The sequence below is a fragment of the Candoia aspera genome, chromosome 3 (assembly GCF_035149785.1).
Source record: "Candoia aspera isolate rCanAsp1 chromosome 3, rCanAsp1.hap2, whole genome shotgun sequence".
In the NCBI taxonomy this organism is placed as follows: domain Eukaryota; kingdom Metazoa; phylum Chordata; class Lepidosauria; order Squamata; family Boidae; genus Candoia; species Candoia aspera.
The window spans coordinates 183,377,185-183,400,784 of record NC_086155.1 but is presented as its reverse complement, the minus strand read 5'-3'; the positions used below and the strand labels follow the sequence as shown (position 1 = coordinate 183,400,784).

Genomic DNA, 23,600 nt, shown 5'->3' with positions numbered 1-23,600 from the left:
TGTGGTCCTCTTGTCCACAGTAGTAGATCTAGTGGTCATTTGATGTGAAGTGGCCCATTCCAGTCCATTTCAGTTCACTGACACCCAAAATGTCTATCTTTAATCTTGACATCTCACCAATAACCACATCCAATTTGCCCTGGCTCATAGATCTTACTTTCCAGGTTCCAATGGTTAAGTACTGTACACAGAGTTTATCCTGAAACTCCAAGTTAGTACATAGTAAAAAAAAAAAAAATTTTGAACTCAGAATTCCTTGGCATGAGCAGAATCCAAGGGTGATGGTACCTCATTTTGACTTTTTTAGGTGGTGTACCTTGTTACAAAATGCCAGTAAATCACAAAGCCAGCGAGGTGTGTTACGTTTCAGTAAATGACTGGATTTCAATCTTGTTTCCATTTTCCATCTTTCATCAGCTTTAATTATATTTGTGTTAAATTACTGATTATGGGGCTAGGTTGTAATTATGGTCTTTTTACACCACACACTTCATTTCTTTCCAACTGAACCAGCAACCTTTATGAGGTATTTGATATGGTAACAACGTCTCAACTGCAAATCTCCCGGTGGTTCAGGCAGCCAGGCAGCTGGGTGGCCCTGTGCGCTGTGAACGGACACCCGTACAAGATCACAAGTGTGTAGGAGGCCACGAGAGGCCATGCGCATAAATGTGAAAGTGCATTCGCGTAAACAGATCGGTGTGATTGCACTCACGACAGGAGAGCTTTTGCATACGGAGGAGTTGGGGAGGTTAAGAGCCGTGAGCGTGACGCCCTGCGTGCGGAAAAACTTGTTTATGACTGCAAGGCGTCTGTCGTGAAAGACGTGGCTGACTTGGCAGAGAGAAACCCTTATGGGCGCAGACTTATGAGGTGTTTTATCTTTGCACGACAGCGCAACGGAAGCTGGATGTGAAGGGGAAAAAAGCAGCGCCCTCCCGAAAACGCGCTGGGCTTCCCCTCTTTCTGCAACTCCGCTGCATGGGGAGGAGGCGACGTCGGCGACAATCTTGCCCGGCCCCCTCCCAGCACCGCCCATCCGCCCCCAGCAGGCCGCGGAGGGTCGACGCATCCTTGGCGTCTTTCTCCCGCACCCCGCCCGCCGCCGCCGCCGCCTCTCCGCGCGCTTTTTGAGGCGGCCGCTCCTGGGACGCGGCGACCTTTCGCACTGGCCGGCCCGGCGGCGGGGCCTCGGGAGCGCTGGGAATGGGGCGCCGCAGCTGTTGCTCCTGCCGCTTCGCGGGACGCCGCTTCTGGCAAGGCCGCGGCTTTTTTGGCCGCCGCCGTTGCTTAACCGCCGGGTGAAGCGAGATCGCCGGCTGCGGCTGGCCGTGCAAGGGAGCAGCCGCGCGCCCTCCGCCGCCTCGCCTCGCTTCTCCCTCAGCCCCGGCGCCTTCCGCCGCGGCGGCGGCGGCGATGAGAGAGCGGCCGCGTCTTCAGCCAGCGAAGCGGGGAAGGCGCAGCGCTCACTCGACCTTCGCCCGCCGGCGACGCCGCCGCCTCAGCTTCGCCACGCTCAGCTCGCCGTAGACGCCGGCCGGCGATGTGGAGCTCCGGGGCTGCCGCGTTGCAGCTGCTGTCGCGGGCGACCAAGCACACCTTCGCTCAGGGAGCCCGGCAGGACCTGAGCCGCTGGCTGCCTCCTCTCGGAGCGGCGGGCGAGCCGGGGGAAGCGGCGGGCAGAGGGGCAGCCGGCGAGGGGCTGCTGTTTGGGGAGCAGAACGGGCTGTATCACTGCCCTCCGCCTCATCCTTCTCAGGAACCGTCGGTGGATCTCCTGCTCTGCCAGCTGCCCGAAGCGGGGCATGGCTTAGGGGAGAGCAGGACGTGGCAATGCTCGGGATGCCTGCTGGGCACCTGCTGGTGCAAGAGTTGCCTGAGCGTGTGCTTTCTGGCGATGCTCTGCTTCGCCTCGCTCGCCCTGGTGCGCCAGTACCTGCGGGACCTGATGCTCTGGGCCGAGAGCTTGGACAGCCTGGCCGGCGTGCTGCTCTTCACCGTGGGCTTCATCGTGGTGTCCTTGCCTTGCGGCTGGGGCTACATCTTGCTCAACGTGGCCGCCGGCTATCTCTACGGCTTCGTGCTGGGCATGGGCCTCATGGTCCTGGGGGTCCTGATCGGTACGTTCATCTCCCACGTGGTCTGCAAGAAGCTCCTGGCCCGGTGGGTGCTGGCTAGGATCCAGGGCAGCGAGAAGTTCAGCGCTGTCATCCGCGTGGTGGAAGGAGGAAGCGGCCTCAAGGTGGTGGCCTTGGCCAGGCTCACGCCGATACCCTTCGGACTCCAAAATGCACTCTTCTCTGTGAGTAACTGCCAAGGAGCTCTGGATGTGCCTTGCTTAACCGACCGCTGGTGAAAGGCACAGCCTTGAATCGAGTGCTGACTGTAGCTCAGGGTTTAGCAACTTGCTACTCTCCAGGTGTCTTGTATTCAGCTCCCTCCAGCCCGAGCTGGCACAGGGTTGTGTCTATTATAGTTCAGGACAGCACCAGATTGCCCATCCCCAGTTCAGATCCAGTTACGAGACAAAGGGATTGCAAATAGTTGTTTTATCAATCAGTTGTAGAGATAGAAGTAACTCAAACCACCCCAGGGCTGATCAGGTATATACCTGTATATGCTATTCTCAAAGGCAGTGGTTTGGAAGAGTTCCTAAGTCTGCACAGATTGTGCAGAGAAGATCCATATAGGTCAGATACTCCCTGCAAATGCAGGTAATGATAGCCCATAATAGAAACCTTTCTGGAATATCATCTGACACTGAGAAAAGAAGGGAGAGGAATAGTTAGGTGTTTCCTTGCCCCAAATCTCTGCCAATAGTACCTCTTTCTGTGTACTGTTTTTTATTCCTGGGAGACAGAAGGCATTGCTGAATAGCCTTGCATTTAGAAAAAAAAAATAGAGTTGCACTATTCAGAAGGGAAAATGGGCAGAAAACAGGTTAAATTATGCTTTCTTGCAATCAGTTCTCTCCTTCTGATTATTCCATCAGGAAGCTGTGGTTTTTAAAATTATTTTTACAACTCTATTGGTATATCCTTCCCAACCATTGAGTGCAATACGTATTTAGTTTTAGGTAGGCTATTACATTCCTATTATTTCAGTGTTTAGAAGACATTACAGTACATGGCTTTTAAATTCTACAGAATTTGAATCCATTTACAAGGAGCTTCCAAAACAATTATGATATTGGAGTTTTTTATATTAAGATCAACTTATTTGTCTCTCCCCTGTTAACAAGAAATTGCACTTAAAATCTGAAAGCCGATCTTGTATTGGTTCTGTATGTTATGAAGGTTAATTTGGTAGATTTTATATTTTCCTGTAAGAAAGGAATAGTTGGTGTTGGCCTGTAGCATAGCATTGCTGTATTTTCCTGCATTCAAGCCAAAGAGTGAATATATATTTAGTGCTTCTGTTTGGTCCTTGAAGTGTTTTATGTTTTATGATTGATTGGGAAGCCTGGGTGTGTTTGTTAACAGATGATGTCTGAACAAGGTTTTATTTCCTTGGGAAACTATAGGAGTATATAGTAGGCTATCCCAGTTGTCATGATTGTAGGGCAAGTAACATGCAAAATGCATTTTTACTTCCTTTTTGGCTTTACTATACAGAATCAGAGAAAAAAGATCCAAAACAGAAAAAAAAATGAAAGAAAAAATGACTGTGTGTGTGTGACCTGTTTGTAAAGAAAGCATTAAATCTTGACCAGATGGAATAATCTTGCCAGTTCATAAACAGAGAGTGAATGTATGTCATCAGTCCAAGACTGTAATCAAGAGGGGCATTTCATACATACAATGTATTTCCATTGTAAAATCTTTTTTGTTGTGTCCCAATGCTGGTAGATCTGTAGATCTCTCTATATTGATAAATTCCAAATTTTTGGTATATGATTCAAAATCATAGTCACACCTTCAAACATCTTTCCCCAAAGCCACATTAACCACTAAAAACACTCAACCAAAATCAGAACAGTAATAGAATATACACATATGTGTAAATGTTCCCTCTGTCATTTTGTAATACCCTTTATGAAGTAGACAAAATTCTTTTAAAGCATTCTCTGAGATTATGAGAAACATACTTCATGTTCTTTAAGACCCTTAACTATTGATTTATTAATACAGGATATTCCAACACTTTATTCCAAAGTTCTTTAACATAATTGAAAACACATTTCAGCAATGGTAATTCAGGAGTTTGAGATGCATCTACTGCATCTGGATCAAAAGGTGTTCAGTCAAAAGTTGCTTTAATTAAATATACCACTGTTCCTAAATTCTAGACAATCCAAAATTCCCCTTGCAATAATTCAGATTTAAACATTTATGTACAGTGGAGATCTCAGACCTTCTGTCCCAGAAGTCATTTGAGTCTTTTCACTCTGGTCCCATCTCCTGTTCTTTGGAATAATGGCTTGGTCATTCACACTGTCACCTATCTGTCTTCCAGGAAACACCTTATTTGGTGCCTTCCCTTGAACTTCCTATCATGGGAATCTCTGGAACTATATATATTCATCCTGCAGTAATACTCATTTTATAACATTAATCTTTTCCTATAAGCCCTTTAGGATTTGAAACATCTATTAATAGTAATCTGAAATTTAAACATTGACAAAATTACAATTACAAAGAAAGGATATTTTCATGGGTAATTATTCTCAACTGAAAGAATTTAACCATCAAGTAAAGCCTCATGTTTTACAGATTTCCATAGATACATTAGTGCCTATAGGAAGTATATGAAGCTTAATCCATTAGATGACTAATCTGACAATTTACCAAATTGTTGTATTATAGCAAATATTATTATAGAAGTACTAGCAATTATACCATCAGCTTATAATCAACTTGTATGCTAAACTCCAGCAACTTTTATGTCCACAGTGTGTTTTGATGAGAAATAAAGGGTATCTTTGTCAGCTTCCACAGGACATCTTCATGTGTGAGTAAATAATTCCAGTTGTAATAATCTGGCCAAGGGATTAGAATATTGCATAGTTATCAATTTAATAGAAAAAGAAGGAAACCCATACTTGGACAAAACTTGCTCCAGAATTTAAACTATGCCATATCAAGCATCTTTCCACATCCATTAAAACCGCCACTGCCAACTCTGGTTTTTCTGAACACGTATCTAAAATATCAGTAATCTAATATTATATTAGGCATGAAAGTCTTTTATAAAGACCTGCCAGGGTCCAGGAAATGGGCCTTCTCTGCAGTAGCTCCTGCCGTCTGGAACATCTTGCCCCTGGAGGTGAGGTTAGCCCCATCGCTCCAGGAATTTGAACACCTGGCTCTGCCACCTGGCTTGGGGCGGGGAGGGGTGTCATCATGTTTGGGGATAGGTAGTGCCCTAGAGTGTTCGGCGCATACAAGGACTGAGTTGTCATCTGCCATTGGACTCTATTTTTATCTTTAATTATTATTTACCTGTAACTGTATTTTTAGATACTGTATTTTATATATTGTACTTTTATTGTAAATTTATAGTTTATTGATTATTGTTGTAAACCGCCCAGAGTCCCTCTGGTGGGAGGAGATGGGTGGTGACAAATTAATTAAATAAATAAATAAATAACAGATTGCACAGGATAGATAATTGAAAGTAATATTGTGTGTAATCTGTATGCCAGGATTGTTGTAAAAAAATTGGCATAACATTTAAGAAGGAAATTCTGCAAGCTACTGCACTATCAACAGAATCTTTATCAGTTTCAAATCAGTTATATATACTACATTAAAGGAAGTTGGGAAACTTTATTTTAAAAAGAATGTAAATCTCAAACAGTACAGAAGTAAGATAGCCATGAGGAGTTTTCATGTATTTAATAATAGCTGTTACTTCCTGAAGAGATAGAAGCAGCTAGGTAAACAACTGGGTCATGTATGATCTTCAGAAGAGCTGTATTATTTACATTTATTAAATGTAAAAGTATAACTTAGACTGATTATATTTATGAACTGAATTTACTTTAAACATATTTTTTAATTTATTACGTATGGAACTATTAACTGCAAAACTTGGTACCTCCTTTTTTGTCAGTTTGAAAGGTAGACAAACAAAGCTGATAGGGCCATTGGCATGATAATAAATTAGAGTTATGTCTTTTGAGACCTATCAAAAGCAGATCTGTCAACCTCTAGATAAAAAGGCAGCAACATCAAGCCCACATCAAAATCTGGCACTGAATTCTCCTTCTTTCTTGGATAAAATAGCAGTGCTCTCTGAGGCAAAATGTGTTTTGCTGTTGCTTTTTAGAGTCATACTGTACTATTTGTCCTCTGCCTAGAATAATGCTCTGATACTCTAGAGCAGTGGTTGGCCATGCTGCTGCCATCATTTCCTTCTCCTTTTCTGCTTCACTGATCATTCTTGCCAGCATGGGGACCTGTTGCTCTGTCCAAACTGAGACACCTGATGAAGCCGTTGCCAAAATGGCTGCCTGAGGAGGCAGCGAGCGCTCTCTTCCTCTCTTGCGCAGGCCAAGAGAATATATTTCTTTTTTGGGACCATGGACCGTATGATTTCAGGTGGCAGGCCACATTTGGCATACAAGCTGGAGGTTGCCAACCCCTGCTGTAGAAGAAAATCTTTCTTTAAAGTTAATGTCAAACAGTTTGGGGAAATAAAGAGTAACAATATATGTGCTTCTTATTTATTATTCTAAAAAAAAAATCACTGGAATATTTTTTATTCTTTTAGAAAAAAATCTATTTTTTCCACATTAAAGATGTCAGAAGAGGGAAAAAACACAAAAATATAACCAAAGTAAAATATCAGAAGTAAAAGAGGATAAAAATTAAAAAATGGTACAGTATATGAATTCAGTTTTAAAATCCTCTCTGGAATATTTCTGTTTATAATACCCTCCTGAAATTAATATCCTCCTGAAAAGCAACAAGGAAGAGGCTACCCACAGAGCATTGATGCTACCACAGAGAAATACCACCTTCTGGCTTCCCCTCCTTTTGCCTCTTGAAACTGTGGGACCACAAGGGGTATTATTTTAGATGCTCTAGTAGGTTGGTCTCATTCTGGTTGGAGTAGACAGTCATGGAGCTACCTAGGTGCCATAAAGGGCTTCATTGGTCAAAATGAGCAGTTCAAATTATGCTCAGAAACCAATCCAAGGCTAGGGCCAGTCCAGGGCCCACAGAATCAGTGTTCTTTGTTCCAGCATTAGGTGCTGGTGTGCTTGTGGGCCACTGCATTCTGGGCCAAGTGTAATTTTCAAGTAGTCTTTACACAGTACCCACTATGGGGGAATGGTTGGTGAAGTTGACAGATTTTGCTGAAATGGATAAATTGACTTCTTTGATTAGAGAAAAGACACTACCTACATTTATTGGTGACTGGAAATCTCTTATGGGCTTTTTGCGTAAAAATGAAAAAAATGAACTTGTGATTTATGGTTTTGATGATTAGACAGGATAGATTATAGAAAGAAGAGTAATACGATGTATCTTTAGAATGAATTTAAAATATATTATACTTAAAACTGCTGTGAAGAATATTGGAAGCCACTTTGTTATATCTTTTTTTCTTTTTTTCTATTTTTCCTTAACTTTTTTCTTTTCTTGTACTTCATGCTTTTTCTTTGATTTCTTTATTTTTCCTTGTTCTTTCTTTCTTTATATTAGTTTGTGTTAGTTTTTAATCTTCTTCAAAAGCTTTAATAAAAATTATTTTAAAAATTGTAATTTTCAAGTAGTCTTTAAAGGCAGCCCCATGTAGAATGTACTGCAGTAGTCTGATGAAATGGTAATGACCTGAGTTACTGTAGCCAGCGAAACTGAAAATTTAAACATGCTTTAGATTGTCATTCTTTGCACACTGGTCATATCAAGATCCAGATCTGAGAATTCTGACTTCTTGTTGCATGTACTTTCCCTTAATTCCTCCCACTAGCAAGAACAAATACTGTAAACTATTTACAAACTGAAAGTTTAGTGTGTCATTTGAACTACAGTTCCTGACTTCTGTTATCCTTTAAGAGCAAAAATAACAAGTCTGTTTCTGGTTTACAGATCATGGCTGGTTTAAAATCAACCAAACCAGGAGCTTTGTAGTTAACTTTTACTTTTTCAAATTAATTTAACTACTCACACCAGTGGGAAGAACAAATCAGCAGAATTCCTGTTTTGGTTTTGCCTGCCAGATCTGGGCTGCAAACATCCAGACAACCACTTGGTGACAAGAAATGGATATGGAAATCATTAACTCTTTGCTACCACCTAGTGGTTTTCTGGATTTTGCAACCTAGAACTGTACACATCAAGATATTAAATGTTTTAAGGATTGACAAAAATGCTTAAACAGTTGAAATAAGCAAATTCACAGTAACACTTTCCTACGCTTTATTTCATTGTAGAGAAATTGTTCCATACAATAAGCTGAGGATTACCTTTGTCCTAGCATCTTACAGAACTTTGTCCTAGTACTCACAGTAGTTTGTAACCATGAATACAACTTTCATCAGTGGAAGAAAAAAGGAATACAATTTAAATTCAGTTTGTAGTGACAAAACCTATAATATTCCAGGTTATATGAATTAGCAAGTTAGTTTTAGAAGTGTAGAATCTTATCCTATTCAATGTCTTTAGTAAGATTGATTAAAAATCCTTTTAACAAAAAAAATATAAATCTATTTCAGTAAAGTCTCTGATTTTAAAAATTACATTTTGTACATTTCAGTCACAGGTAGTCCTCACTTACCTACTGCAATTGGGACTGGCAACCTGGTCACTAAGTGAGACAGTGGTAAACTAAAGTATCACATTACCATTCCCAACTTATTTTGGTTGCGGTTGTGAAGCAAATCAGCCATGGTTGTTAATTGTGACATGTGACTGCAACTTACTACTTCCTGCCAGCTTCCCCTTTGAACTTGCTGGTCAGAAGCTGGCTGTGAAGGTCACAAATGGCAATCACATGACTGTGGGAATGTGTGCCGGTTGCCAAGCACCTGAATCATGATCACGTGACCATGGAGACTCTGCAGTGGCTGCAAGTTCAAGGACTGGTTGTAAATCTTCTTTTTCAGCATTGCCATAACTTTGGTTGCTGAATGAGCAGTCGGTAAGCAAGGACTACCTGTATAGTCTTTAAAACAGTGTTGTTTGCATTGGAGTCCAAATATAACAATCTTCATAAAAGGTAAAACCTTTGCAAGTCTGCTCAGATGCTTAGTACTTATGAGTTCAGTGGGCTAACTCCATATAACTGGGTGCTAAATAGGAGCCTTAAAATCTCAAGCCCGAGCTGTTACTGTATAATTTCTGAGGTGAAGCCTACAGGTAGTCCTTGACTATGACGGCAATTGGGAGCGGTATTTCTGTCGCTAAGTGATGCATTTGTAAAGCATGACCGTGTTGCATAGCAATGGCAATCCCTGCAGTCCCGGTTGCCATTGTTAACCAAATCCCACAGTCATTAGGTGAGGCAACTTCCCGCCAGCTTCCCACAAGCAAGTCAGTGGGGAAGCTGGCAGTAAGCTGCAAGTTGCAGGTGGCTTTGCAGGCAGGCCAGCAGGCAGGAAAGTGGCTGCTGCTGGGTGGGGGAGGGTGTGAGGGAGGTGCAGTGAGGCAAGGCAAGCAGATGCGATTATTATGGGCTACTGACTGCACCTAGAAGTGCCAAATCAATACAGGGGCTACAATCCAGGAGATGCAAAATGGTGCCTCACCTAAATCATTCAACAGATGTATTTTAGTGGAGTTATTTTCTTGTTCTACAGCTACCTGAACTCCATAATTAATTTAATTCTCAAGTGTTAAATATGCATATTCTAAGAAAATAAAAAATATATTTCCTTTGGTCACATGGGAGAATTCCACCTTGTCTTTTATAATAGCTACCAGCCTTTTCTAGAAAGTTCTAAATTCAAGGAATGTGATCCTCTGGATGTTTAGGCAGAAGCAAATCACAGTGTCTTTGCTGTGATTACTCTCACATGTGTGCTTATGACTTCAGCCTAAGTTTACACTCTTATCCATGCTTACTTGGGTATAAGCCAACTTAATATGCTACCTATTACTTTTGAACAAACATTCAGAAGACTCTGATGTTAGCTATGAAATGGGTAATCTTGTCATATGGCCTCAGCATAACTAGAGAATTTCTATTGAATTTCCTTATGTAGAAAATTCATCCTTTGTTGTGATGTCTAACACACTGCGTTGCAGAATCAAGAAATACAATAAAATAAGGTTTAAAATCCCAATTATTTAAGATAATTAATTGTGATTTTACAACCACAAATCTAATTTGTGATGCCAGTTTTAGAGTTTTTCAGGAACAAACAATGACGTATATCCAAGTTTTAATAAAAATAGATTGCATTGGCCAAATGAGTCTCCTAAACAAACTTCCTAAATTGAAATTGGTGACTGCTGTTTGATTTTGAAATAATATCCTTTCCTTTATGTAGAGAGAGACGAAGTGAGTTATTCAACAAAATTTCCCATCTCTTATGTTAACTGTATTTTAAACTGATATGACGGACTTGGAAATGACAGTTAAATATGTCAATTTAAAATATACTGTATACTGGATTCAGTTAGATTCTTCCAAAATTATTCACATACTTGATATGTATAACCAATTATATTAACTGTATTACCAGTTTTTATATATAAGGACCCAGATAATCAGGAATGTTCTGAAAATGCCCACTTTTAAGTCAGTTTTTCTTCAAAGAACTGCTTGTAAGCTCCATTCATCTCTAGCAGACCTATGCAGACCTCATTACAATATAAGGAGGCAATAGGAAGTACTGTATCTGGCCAAACTCTTAATGTACTTGCACTGCTCTTTTCTCTCTATATTATATCAGTAGTGAGAAGCGGTATGCCCGTATGTCACCACTGCTACATGAGCTACATTGGTTGCTAGTTGGCTTCTGGGTGCAGTTTAAGGTGCTGGTCATTCCTTAGAAAGCATAGGTCCTGGATAATTGAGGGACTGCTTATCTCCAGACGTTTCTGCCTGCTTGGTACACTGTGGCAGAGCAGGTGCATTCCAGGCCCTCTCTGTTAAACGTGTTGTGGGACCAAGGAAGCAGACCTCTGTTTTGACCCCTACCCTCTGGAACAGCATCCCCCAGAGTTATCTCCTGGGGTCCCAGAAAGCCCTTAAGATCAGGGTCTGGTCCCAGGCCTGGGGTTAATGCATTTTGTGGTTTGCTGTTATTGTTATGATTGTTTCAGTCCAGGCTGACTGTGTTATTCTATGTTTTAACTGTTTCTTGTTGGTTGTCCAGAGCCTGCTGGAGTGGGCAGCTTTAAAATACACACAGAGCAGCCTTTTTAACATTACATACTAAAAAAAAAAGTTTTAGAGGGAGATGAGCCATCTTGGCTTCGGGAGGAGTTCTTATATTGTATTTTCCGTACATTTCTTCTGGAAGTCCTTGAAGGGTTGAAGAGAGCCAGTTTGGTCTAGTGGTTAAGGCAATGGGCTAGAATCCAGGAGACGGTGAGTTCTAGTCCTGCCTTACGCCTGAAAGCCGGCTGGGTGATGTTGGGCCAGTCACTCTCTCTCTCAGCCCAACTCACCTCACAGGATGGTTGTTGTAGGGAAAAGAGAAGGAGGAAGGAGTGTTAGGTATGTTCACTGCCTTGAGTTATTTATAAAAATAAGGCGGAATAAGAAGTATTTTAAAAAAGAGTTAGTTTTTTGGTTGTTTAGTCTTTTATTCCCATTTTTCTTTTTTGTAGTCTTTTATTATTTTCAAATAATTATATTACATTAATAAGCAATGTAATCAATATCTTATTCAGTGTTTTCAATGTATACTTTATTTTTAAGTGCATTTTTTAATATGTCATCATTTGTCCTTCCAAAAAGTGGGCAATTTAGTACCTGAAGATAGATTGTTTGAAGTAGGTATTACTGGGAATTCAGAATCTGCTAGGGGTACGGTAATTTTCATTAACAAGTTTTAGAATTTGTAATGGAATACAAAAAAAAAAATCCAGTGGAAAATTGTTAATATTACTAATTACATGTGTTAATTATTGTATTGAAAATTACAACGGCCCAACTGATTATTATTCAGAGTTGTATGTTAGTAAGTGATCTTACTATCTTTGATAACGTATATACAGAAATGTAAGCATATATCTATTTCATTATTCTGTAAAGCAGCAAGAATGGCTACAGAGTCTGGAGGGTGCTGTAAAATTGCATGACACTACGTTTATCTGCAAATCAAGTTTTAATTAAATATCCAGTTCCAAACATTCTTGTTCAGAAAGCATTTGTATTTTGAAATAAGAAATTCAATATATTCTTTCTTGGAAAATTTAAATCATGTATCTGATTTACATCAAAGTAATTTAGTTGACCCTGCACAAACAGCAGGATGTAATAAAAGATAACGTATGAAATATCATAAAATGTTATAACCTCTTAAAACAATAAATAACCCCATGGTCAGAAAATTGCAAAACAATACAATAGAATGGTGTCAGCTTTAAAAGAGGAGAGAGCAGATCAAAATGTAGCTGGGGGTGGGTGGAGGCTTAAGATGTAAAGTAAGCTTTATTTTTTTCCCCTAAAATACACCAGAGAAGAATCAGCTCAGTCAGGGAGGGAATTCCTTAGAGCTACAGCTGAAAAAGACCCATCCTTAGTAGGTTGCTGGGATGCTTCTTTCTGGGCCAGCATGTGCAAAAGGCCTTTATGTGAACAAACGCAATTCCTGGGTTACAGCCTTCAGAGGAAGCTGTTCCTTCAGTTGGGCTCAGGCTGTTTAGTGATTTCTAAATGATAACAAGCCCCTTGAATTTGAGATGGAAATCTATTGGGAGTTTCAAATATATTTCTAAATTTATACTGTTTAAGGAAACAATGTACAAGGACAAGGAAATCTAATATAGATTCTACAAGTTCTGAATAGCAAGTTCTGCTTAAATTGTACAGTTTAACATAATCACAAATAACATAAAATAAATGTGCTAAATATGAAATAACTAGAAAAGATAATGGACATATTTTCATTAATGTGACCCACCCAAAGTTGGGTGGCCATACAAGTCAAGTCAAATCAATCAATCAATCAATAAAATAGCTTTGAGTGGAATTTCCCATATTGGCAAAATCCTACCCAATCTCCATTATTTGGCAATACTTTCAGCAGTTGGTTAAAATAAGCAGAGTCTTCTTAGGCTGTTTGGTAGTTCTAACATTGAAGAAGGGCTATATGAGCATGGGCACATTTATATTAAATTATATGCTATTAATGGCTATTAACCATTCCTCAATGGTTCCTGTTTCAGCTGCTGCTTGTGGACTTTCCGTATAACAACCTACTACAGTATACTCTTCAGTAACCCCCAAAACTGATAGTAGACAATTTAATATTAAGCATTTTTGTTTAATATTTGTAAACTTTATTTATACTATTTTAGGACTTAAATTATGTAAAATGTTTTATGTTTTAAAATCGATTTAATAGGCATTTGTCATGGGTCTTATATATAAAAGTAATTTTTAATTAACATTTGTTCAATTGTGTCAACTGAAAAAAGAAAGTCATACAGAAGGTGCAGAGCTGATATTAATTGTTCAGAATTTATTTTTATTTCCTGAATATGGCCAGTCCTTTATCTTTCACTGGCATCTCTTTAGAATACAGCATTTAAATCTCTCTCGAATTATTGGTGTATTCTTTGTTTGGGAAGCTACTGCTATGTCAGGGATAGATAATCGCTAGGACTTCACATATTGCTGAACAACAGCATCCTATTGTTGGCTTTGTATGTGTGTGTGCCCAAGCTTTCCTGTCATCAGCACACCACAGATATATTGTCACTGCTGCTGGCTGCCTCACACGGCTTGAAACACCCAGCCATCGGAAAGCTTTCTCTCTTGCCTGATGTCATGTCTCTCCTCTGCAGTACTGAATGGCAAATATAAAAAGTATCATTGGCTGAAAGGCTCTGTCCCTGTGTTTTGGAGAGGTGGAAACCTCAGAACGTGTTCTTCTTTGTTGTTCCTTTTACAAAGACACTCGAACCAGATTTATCCTCCCTCTGATTAGCAGATACCCTGGTTGCTGAGACTCATCCTATGCCCAGATGCTGCTCATAGGTGAACTGCCTTTTATTACAGTGTATGTGCTATGTTTTGCACAGCAGCATGAAAGATCCGCTGGACCTTGATATGCCAAGTTCCCGTTAGACAGATGTATTCTATGTAATCTTAGATGTTGTCATTTTTTTTTGTAACTTCACATATTATCACATTTTACTTAAATTTTTGATACTATCACATTTTTGTAATTTTAGATGTTATCACATTTTATATAATTTTAGAGACTACTTTATAACCTAAACATTGATTTCTCCTTTTGGACCTCACTCACAGACTCTATTTAGGTTGTTTTATAAATGTATTTTAACTTTGTCTTAAATTTTATTTACTATCTATTAAGATAGATTTATAAGTACTCACAGGGCACTCATGGACATATTACTTGTACTGGTCTAATAACTGACTGACTCTGTGTGTGTGCATGAACATGTGCGCCTTAAAGTCAGTCTTGACACCTGGTGACTGCCCAGAAAGTCCCTGCAGTTTTCTTGGCAAGATTTTGGAAGTGGCTTCCATTGCCTGCTTCTTAGGGCTGAGAGACTGACTGGCCCAAGGTCACCTAGTTGGCTTTGTACCTAAGGCAGGACTAGAATTCATAGTCTCCCAGTTTGCTATAGGTTAGCTGTGTTGGGGCTAGAGTGGGTTGAATTTAAGGTTTGAATTACCTGAAGAATTGTGTTCTTCAGAAATGGCAAAACATTATAGTTGCAATGTAGATTTGATTCATCATTGGTTAACATTCAGTTTGGCTATTTTGTGAAGGGAAGATTTCCTTCTGTTCACATAAGAGAGCAGGGATCCAATACAGAATCCTTAGTAGGGAAAGAAGTCAGGGAGTTGTGAATTCTCTCTTTCCCCTCTATCATGCTTTCTGCTGTTCTGCAGGATCCTCTGTTTATCTATCTATCTATCTATCTATCTATCTATCTATCTATCTATCTATCAATCATATTTTTATCACCGCCCATCTCCCCCACACGGGGAACCCTGGGCGGTTCACAGTAAAAACAATTTAAAATTCAATAAAATTATAAATATCCATTGTTATTATATAAAATATATATTAAAATATATATAAAATATTTAAAAATATAAAAATCCATTAGCTTCCTAGAGCAGCTTTTCAGGAAGCACAGAGGAACAGTTAGAAAAAAATTAAAAATACTTTCTTCCTGTCCTTATTCTCCAGCCTTTTTTTGTTGTTGTTTTGTTTTTATTGGTGCCTTCGAGTCAGTTTTTGACTTGTGGGGACTGCCTGGACTAGTCCCTGCAATTTTCCTGGCAAGGTTTTTTGGAAGTAGTTTGCCATTGCCTTCTTCCTATGACTGAGAGAGAGTGACTGGCCCAAGGTCACTCAGCTGGCTTTGTGCCTAAGGCGGGTCTAGAACTCACAGTTTCCCAGTTTCTAGCCTGGTGCCTTAACCACCACACCAGACTGGCTCTATTCCTCAACTTAATGAATGTAAGTTTCATTTTTAAAGTAACTAAAAGATCAGAATACTTAAGGAAATTTAAGGTTTTCAGTTCTATTATCTTCTTTATGTCAAAGTTATCCAAGAATGTATTCTAACATTGACAGTTTTAAATACAAATTAAATGTGAATACAGTATTTATTATGATTTTCCTACTTAAGCAGTAGAATGGTATTGAGGAAGGAAAAGATAATACAAATGTTAGGAATAGTTAAAGGGAGAATTATATTGACTACTAGTTGTGCATAGAGATTGTCCAATCTAATTTGCTTTTCCAGAACTCTGGAACTGAACTGATTTCCTTTATGATTCTCCAGGTAGACAAAAATTACTTGATGGCCAGATCTGCAGCAAGAGGGGTGAAAAATGTTCTGTTCTTGCATTATTTGGTAGTGATGGAAGGAGAAAAAAGAAACTTTTTCACCCATTAGGATGTGAGTGAGGTGGCTTCTGGTGGGAATGGCAGACTGAACAGCTGTGCCCACTGGTTCAGAGGGCAGAGCTGACAATGCGGTAACTTTCTTCGGGCTCAGGCAGGTTTTCCTGAAGCCCAAAAATGTTCTCCGTATCAAGGAGAATACCTGGAATCATCCCATCTGTCCTCTGGATGGCTGCTTGCAGCCAGATCACAAACAGCATTTTGCGTTTGACTGATAAGAGCTAGCTGGGAGACAGGGACTTCATCACTTCCCAAGCCGCGTTGTAGCCTTAAAGGGACACTAAGACTGGCCACCCCATTTCTAAATCACCAATTTGTATTTTTTTTTTAAGTATATGTACCCAAGGAGAGGCTTTCTACAGCAAGGAGAAGCTGGTTCTCTTGGTGTTTAACATTTTTGGGATTGCTTTTTTTAAAAAAAATTGTTTTAAGTTTTGGATTTCGTTTTCCTTCCAAAGGAAATTCCAAAGATTGAGAGTAAACAATTATCTTCCTGTTAGTATTTTTGTATTAAATTTGAAGATATTAGCATTATCCTACACATTGAATTGGCTGATTTGAACCTTCAGCCTTCCGTTTTCACTTTCCCTTGAGAACAGTCTGCTATCTCACTCTCACTTTATGTAAACACACTTTGGAACTCTTCCATATCTTTGACTTTCGTTGGTTAAGCTCCTAGGGGGCACCATAAACTACTGCATGAGACATGGACGGTTTCAAACAAATTCTTTCTGACTTTCACCAGGATTTTAAACAGATTTCTTCTGACTTCTATCAAGATATCCAGGATATTGTGGAAAATATGAGATCTAAAATGTGCCATCAGGTTGGGGATGTAGTGATGAAACTGAGGAATTTAAGAGTAATAGAAAGGGTTTTTTTTAAGACTGAGATTGGATTTTTTATTGAGATGCTGGATGAAGATTGGATAACGGAGTTGGAGAAATCTAAGGGAGAGAGTGATCTGCAAGCCATAAGTAAAATCGATCTCCTGGTGGAATGCCATGAAAAGAACCTGGAATCTTTGAGGGGGGCACTTGGGCTGTTTGATTCTTTCAAGAGGAAAGCTCTCTGCACATTGTGGGGATATGTAACTGCTCTGGTTTATTTTGAAGTGGGATAAGGGTTGAAGAATGTTCACCTGGTTTGCTTTAAGGATTTGATTGTTGCTATTTGCCTTTAAAGATTTGGAATTACTGTTTTGAATTGGCTTTGTTTTTGGGGTTTATTAAGATTGGGATTATTAAAATGGTTGTACTATTAACTATAATAGCAGACAACTTATGTGCTTTTTAATTTGATTCTTATTATAGTAGACAGAAATGTATAGAATAGTTGTAGGAAGGAAATAATTAAATATGTTTTATCTTTTGGAGGGGAGAAAGATGTTTAGGAGGTTTATATCAACTTTTTTTTCTTTATTTTAATATAAGGGGGAGGAGTAACTGTACTTAGTGATTTTTATTATGTGTTAAAGTGGAATGACTTATAGAAATAATATGGTGTTTTGGTTTAATATAGAATAAGATATTGATTATGGAAATTTTTGTATATCCTTGCTGCTAAAAGTCGGAAGCCACATCTTTTTGTAAATTTGAAATTTTTTTCTCTTATGTTTCCTCACTTTTTTAGTTTTTTTTCTTTCTTTGTCCTTTTTTTGGGGGGGGGTTGGTAGTTTTTATTGATTAAAAAAAGAATAAATTTTAAAAAAGGATGTGAGTGAGGTGCCCAACAATGATCTAATTACAGTGATCACTCTAATTTGATGGCGGACCTGTCAGTTACTGAATTGGAATGGTGTCCTTCCCCACCGTGGTGTTGATATAGGCCACAAAAATAATATTTAATTTTGGCACAGCTCCTGCAGTGCCACTCTTCTCAGCATGTTGAAGTTCTGAAGAAACAGATTAGGAATGGCACCTGAAGGAAGAACAGAATTGTAACCTGCCCTGGATGAATGAAAATCTTTCCAAGGTATCTTTTCTTGCCTTGTTATCCAGGACATGCTCTAGCTTGAAACTATAGCTTTGGCAAACTGTTCTTCAACCTTGTGAATAAACATAAGCTAGACAAATTTTGTTTAAGCATAGGTAGAATCAGATGCTTTTTTTTTCTTCTATCTTTCTGTGAAATGTGTGGTGGAGTGAAGGGGTTGTTAAATTGCTGTCATTTCAGCAGATGAGTGAAAAAACTGATCAGACTTACTTGTCTAATGAATAATTTATATGTGTTCCTTTTATTTAGATCACAGATCTTTCATTACCAAACTACCTGATGGCTTCTTCCATTGGATTACTTCCAACTCAGCTTTTAAACTCCTACCTGGGAACTACCTTGCGTACTATGGAAGATGTTATCGCAGAACAAAGTCTTAGTGGCTATTTCATTTTTAGTTTACAGGTAAATGATTTGTTTAGACTTCATTCAGCAATTTGTTCTCATAGCATTTTAGGTCAACTCTATAAATCAATGTATCAGTCTGGTACCCCCTGCTATTTTGGGCTCGGACTTCCATAATCTTTTACCTTAGCTGTATTGATGGAAATTGAACTTGAAAATATCTGGTATATCGGAAGTACTGGAAGTATTTCATCTCATGTCCCACAGTGTTGTGTAGAATTTGTTCCTTCATTATATGCTTTGTTAAACATATTGAATTGGATCCTTTCATGAATAGAAAGTTCTTAGTCCATCAGAATATCCTGCCTGACAGAAGGGCTAATTCCTAAATTTTGATTGAAATGCTCATGCTTGGAGAGCAAGAAAATATTGGGCCTATTCTAGAAGTCATTGCATTTAAATAATTTTATGTATTTATCACATTTCTTTACCGCCCATCTCGACAAACGAGAATGAGCAGTTAACTTTAATTTAATAATAATTTACTTAAAGCAAGCTTCTAGGTTAAGACAAGTCTTCAGATATTTGTATTGGAACCAAATGTTATATCATAAATTTTTATAAGAACTGGAATTGTTTTTTTATACTACCTTGGTTGATATCTGTGAAAATGATTTAAAGTGGATTTTTAAGTTAGCATTGCACTAGCGTCCCAGAATAGTTAATATTCCAGATATTTGTACTGTTGTTGAAGAACCCACTAGCTCTCTTTGAAGAACAGTGCCATGCTGGGCCATGCCATACCATGTTCCAAAGTCAATGTGATTCTTTTCTGGAATAAGCCTTAGAAGACAGTTTAAACCAGTACAGGGAAGCTTCGGTCGTCTTCCACATAATGCCGTGCTTTAATGGCTTATACCTTTTTTTCTGGCTTCGGTCTGCCACTTCTGTGTTTCCTAGAAGTAGATCCCTCTCATATTTGATAGTTGATCACAGTTGGAGTTCTGTCATTTTCCTCAAACACAAAGCTACAATACTGGGACTTTTATTCATTTTGTCAAAGATGTTGGAGCAGCATTTTCTTAGTGTTACCGTACAGTGGCAAAACTGAAGACATGACAATAACCCACATTTTTTTCCATAAGCTGGACAAATCTTGTTTAAGTATAGGTAAAACTATAAGAAGGAATACATAATAAATTGTTAAGTTTGACATTGGGAGCAACTTTCTGTTAGATTTTGTATTATTGGCTTCTTTTAGTCACTTTCTATGAGATCCTTGGCAGCACTTGGGTTCTGTGAAGGATGTGACAACTAGGGACACCTTTGTAGAGAGGTCAGAATCCAAGATTGACAGAAAATATCTTTGCGGAATGCATAGTCATTCATTAACTAAACTTTCCAAGCTGGCATCTTCCAGATGCATTGGATAACAAATCCCATCACCCCAGGCAGCAAGCCCATGCCAGGCTGGAAAAAAATAAATTACTTACTTTTGAATATATGATATAATATTCAGATATTCACTTTGATTGTTGGCATAGAATTTGAAAGATTAGTACTTGTAGCACTGAGAATGATACTTAGGAACACCAGGTAGTTAGCATGACATGTGCTAGTCTTTCAAAAGGATTTTTCCCAAGTTAAATCAATATATAGCTTCTGTGAAAAGATAATATTACTCTGTTGAAACAAATTTAGTTTGTGTCCTGTTATGAGATACATCTTTTGGAAATGGCAGTAATATTTTATCATTTGAGGACTGTACAAAAGCCAATATCACTCTTTCAGCCTGATGCAGAGGTTTGTTTGTTTTTCCTTAAAAATAGCCTAAATTGCCTAGTGAATCCATGGCAGAAATGAAAATCAAACCAGCAGTAGTTCTTGGTCTCTATATCATATTATATCTAGCTGTAAGAGTACTGTTACATGAATCATTAAACTAGACATGGGATATAAAGTTCCTCTTTTTCATTTAAATTGAACTTGTTTATTTAGCTTAGAAAACGTTATAACTCAGAGTGTAGATAAAGGTTGGACATGTGTCTGTATCAAAGACACAATTACATACCATTTTGTCAGCTGTTGCCAAGAGCCGTCTTCAATATTGGTATTTCTTCTCTCAATTTTACTTCACAGTTTGTGGGCAGATGACAGTTCAAGTGAAGTTAGAAGTCAGTTTAAAAATTCACTTTCTTGATGATCTTTCAATATTTTTATGTCCGTGATTGCAACTGAAAATATTAAACAAGACAATCATATCTGCTTCATTCACAGATTGTAATAAGTATAGGCCTCATGTTCTATGTTGTCCACCGAGCTCAAATGGAATTGAATGCAGCCATAGTTGCATGTGAAATGGAAATGAAGACATCACTTGTGAAAAGCAGTCAGTCAAGCAGCAACAATTCAACTTTTTGCAACAAGAGGACGCTTGCATTTCATGGAGGAGGAATCAACATTGTGTGACTTCCTCTCATTTTCTGCAGTATTATGTTAGATTTGTGAAACTGGGTAATTTAATCTGTTGCTTAAGACTGCTGGACTTTTCAGCAAAACTTAAAATCCAAGTGGCTGGAAGATGTACTATGGTACAAAATATGTGGCAGTTTTTAAATGGTAAAATGGCTAAAATTTTATAGGGTTCAATAGTAACTGTAAACATAGATGCAAATCTGGCTGCATCTTTGTCTTTATTATACTTATCATGACTTAAAGTCTGCACTTTAGACTTTGTTTGGTGTTTGCTTTTATAAACTGAAGAATACCCTGATACAGTTTTCTTTCTGCTTAGCATTATTTATAAGGCTGACTAATAAACAGTAGATCTTTAATAATTATAAAAATGTAAGTATGCAACTTCATGTGCAGTACTCTTAAATGTGTGTGTTTTTGAAACTCAGTGAAACCTTGATTTAAGAGTGCAGTTTGGAGAGTGGACTTTGTTCCTTCGGGATGTCTGTGAAATTGCAAATTACATCATTCCTGGTGATTTGCCTATCTGTGCAAATGATGTATATTGCCACAAATGATGTAATACTTATTGAAAATTACACGCCTCATCTAGATTACTTTGGATGGAAGATTCTTGTCCATTATTTGGGAGGATATCTGGAGAGAAATTTGACCTACTGCATCTGAAGTCCACTAAATGGGTGTCCACTAAATTGAGGTTTCACTGTATTTCTGGAAAGTAATATAATCTTTCATAATTGGGAACAATCAGTGCAGAAAAATCCCATTTTTCATGACTGGAAGGATAAGATGAGCACTTCCTCAGTAGAGAGCTCTTCTGGAATCCAGAGTAATTTTCTTGTCTGTAACAGATTACAGGGCATCCCCATGTTCTTTGGGGTACCAGCTAAAGGAAAGTGGAGAACATTTTTGCTATTTTGGGAACTATTTGGTTTCCTTACCTTGTTTTGCTCAAAAACCTGAGAGTAAAGGACAGAAAGAACCCCTTATATAAATCTTTGGTTGAATGTATTTTTGTAAGCCTCTGAAATGTTTTGGAGCCATCATAATTGTTCATATAAGTTCAAATCCTACATTGTGGGACTGAAGTGCTCTTATATAACATGTTAAGTTATACTATGTAATATGCAAAGTAAAAGGGAAACTACAGAGTACTTAATAGATTGTGGCAGAGAATGGTGTGAAGAATTTGCAGGTGAAATGCAAATCTTTGACTTGGCTTTATCATCCTTGTGAGTAACAACAAAAGGGCTCTTCCACAGTTTCTAACTAGCTGTGAAAAGATTTTAGGAAACTGTACATCAGATTTGCTTCATTCTGCACCCCGTAACACTAGCAAAATAGGTGGAAATAAACCTTTCTGAAAACATCATAATGCTATTTAATCACGTGGCCTTTATTTTTTAGAGAAGACCTTTTGGCTTTTCTTTTTAAAAAAGCTTTAAAAATCCACACAATTCCTCCCTGAGTATATTTTCTTCTGATCATAAAATAATGCTCTTGTATAAGTTTTCTGCAGTATTTTAAGATATGTATCTATGAGGCTGTGAAAATTGCATGTGTCCCTTTCTTATTTTTTTGAAAAATTAGGAAAAGACAGGTTTTCCATCTTAAAAACATTGACTAGAAAATGGCAGAAATGTCTTGAGGCTCAGGAATCTGTAAACACTTTAAAAATAATATTTCATACAATGTGTTGAATTCTTTTTAGAAAATCACCAAGTTTGTTCTATAGGTTTGAATGGACTGGAATAACCCCAGCTATGTTTATGTGTATTCATATCATAATTCCTTATAGATCGCATATTTGTGTGCCTGACATGAGAACTCATAAAGATACTTCATAGCAGTTTGAATCAACTCAAAACTTTGAACTGTTTTATTTTTGTCTCAGCAACAGAGTCCATTTCTGGCTCTTAGACTTTTGGAATACCCCTTCATTCTCTCCTAGTCTGTTGTCATGGTGCAGTGATTTGTGAAAATTTATAGACCATAACTACAATGTAATACAAAATCTGGCCATTGACTTCAACAGGTTTGTTTTATTGTGCAGAATAATCTTCTGCTTAGACTCTGTCATATTTGTTAGATAGCTGAATAAGTAAATTTGCCATATCCCAATATACCCTAAAAGATCATAATATTTCAAACTTAGTGATAAATATGGAACTATTGGCAAGTCCTTGTTTGGGAAATTCAGTGTTGTTCTACAGTTGCATTGCTTTTGGTCCTTGAAAATTGGGAGTTTGGCTACTATTTTATGACACTTTGACAGTGAATGATTGCTGATCACTTTATTACTGTGGCTTTCATTTGAAAAGTAATACCAGTAGGCACTGTAACTTGGATGTTACTTCACCCAAGGTTTTACCAATACTTGTTATTTTGTGTACTCCTTTATTAACAACAATAAAGGAATCTTTGCAAAGCTGTATGTTCTGGTGGTTTTAGTTCCACTGTGTTTTGCACTCGAGATAATTTCACTGTACAGCGGTTTTGAAATTGAATCCTTAAAGTTTTTCCATGTTGTGTGGTACCTATGTTCAAGAATGAAATTATTATTATTATTATTATTATTATTATTATTATTATTATTATTATTATTATTTGTTTGATTTATATGGCCGCCCATCACATCTAAGTGACCTCTGGGCGGCTCACAACAGGTAAAAACAATCCAATAAAAACAAATTAAAAACCAACATACAAACATATAAAAAACTATCCGTAATCAATTTAAAAATCAGAGAATCATGATCAGTGG

At 38.2% G+C, this 23,600-nt stretch overlaps 1 protein-coding gene across 1 annotated transcript; it reads left to right on the top strand.

The window, feature by feature from the left end:
- Positions 1–1,113: 1,113 nt before the first annotated feature.
- On the top strand, positions 1,114–23,268 carry TMEM64 (transmembrane protein 64). The gene is made up of 3 exons (XM_063299468.1): positions 1,114–2,302; positions 18,266–18,421; positions 20,639–23,268. The coding sequence occupies exons 1-3, from the start codon at positions 1,544–1,546 to the stop codon at positions 20,828–20,830; spliced, it is 1,107 nt and encodes a 368-aa protein (XP_063155538.1). The 5' UTR covers positions 1,114–1,543; the 3' UTR covers positions 20,831–23,268.
- Positions 23,269–23,600: the final 332 nt, after the last annotated feature.

Coding starts and splice junctions, on each gene's coding strand:
- TMEM64 (XM_063299468.1), top strand. CDS start 1,544: ATGTGGAGCTCCGGGGCTGCCGCGTTGCAGCTGCTGTCGCGGGCGACC. Junction 2,303..18,265: donor TCCAAAATGCACTCTTCTCT/GTGAGTAACTGC, acceptor CCTTTTATTTAG/ATCACAGATCTTTCATTACC. Junction 18,422..20,638: donor ATTTCATTTTTAGTTTACAG/GTAAATGATTTG, acceptor CTTCATTCACAG/ATTGTAATAAGTATAGGCCT.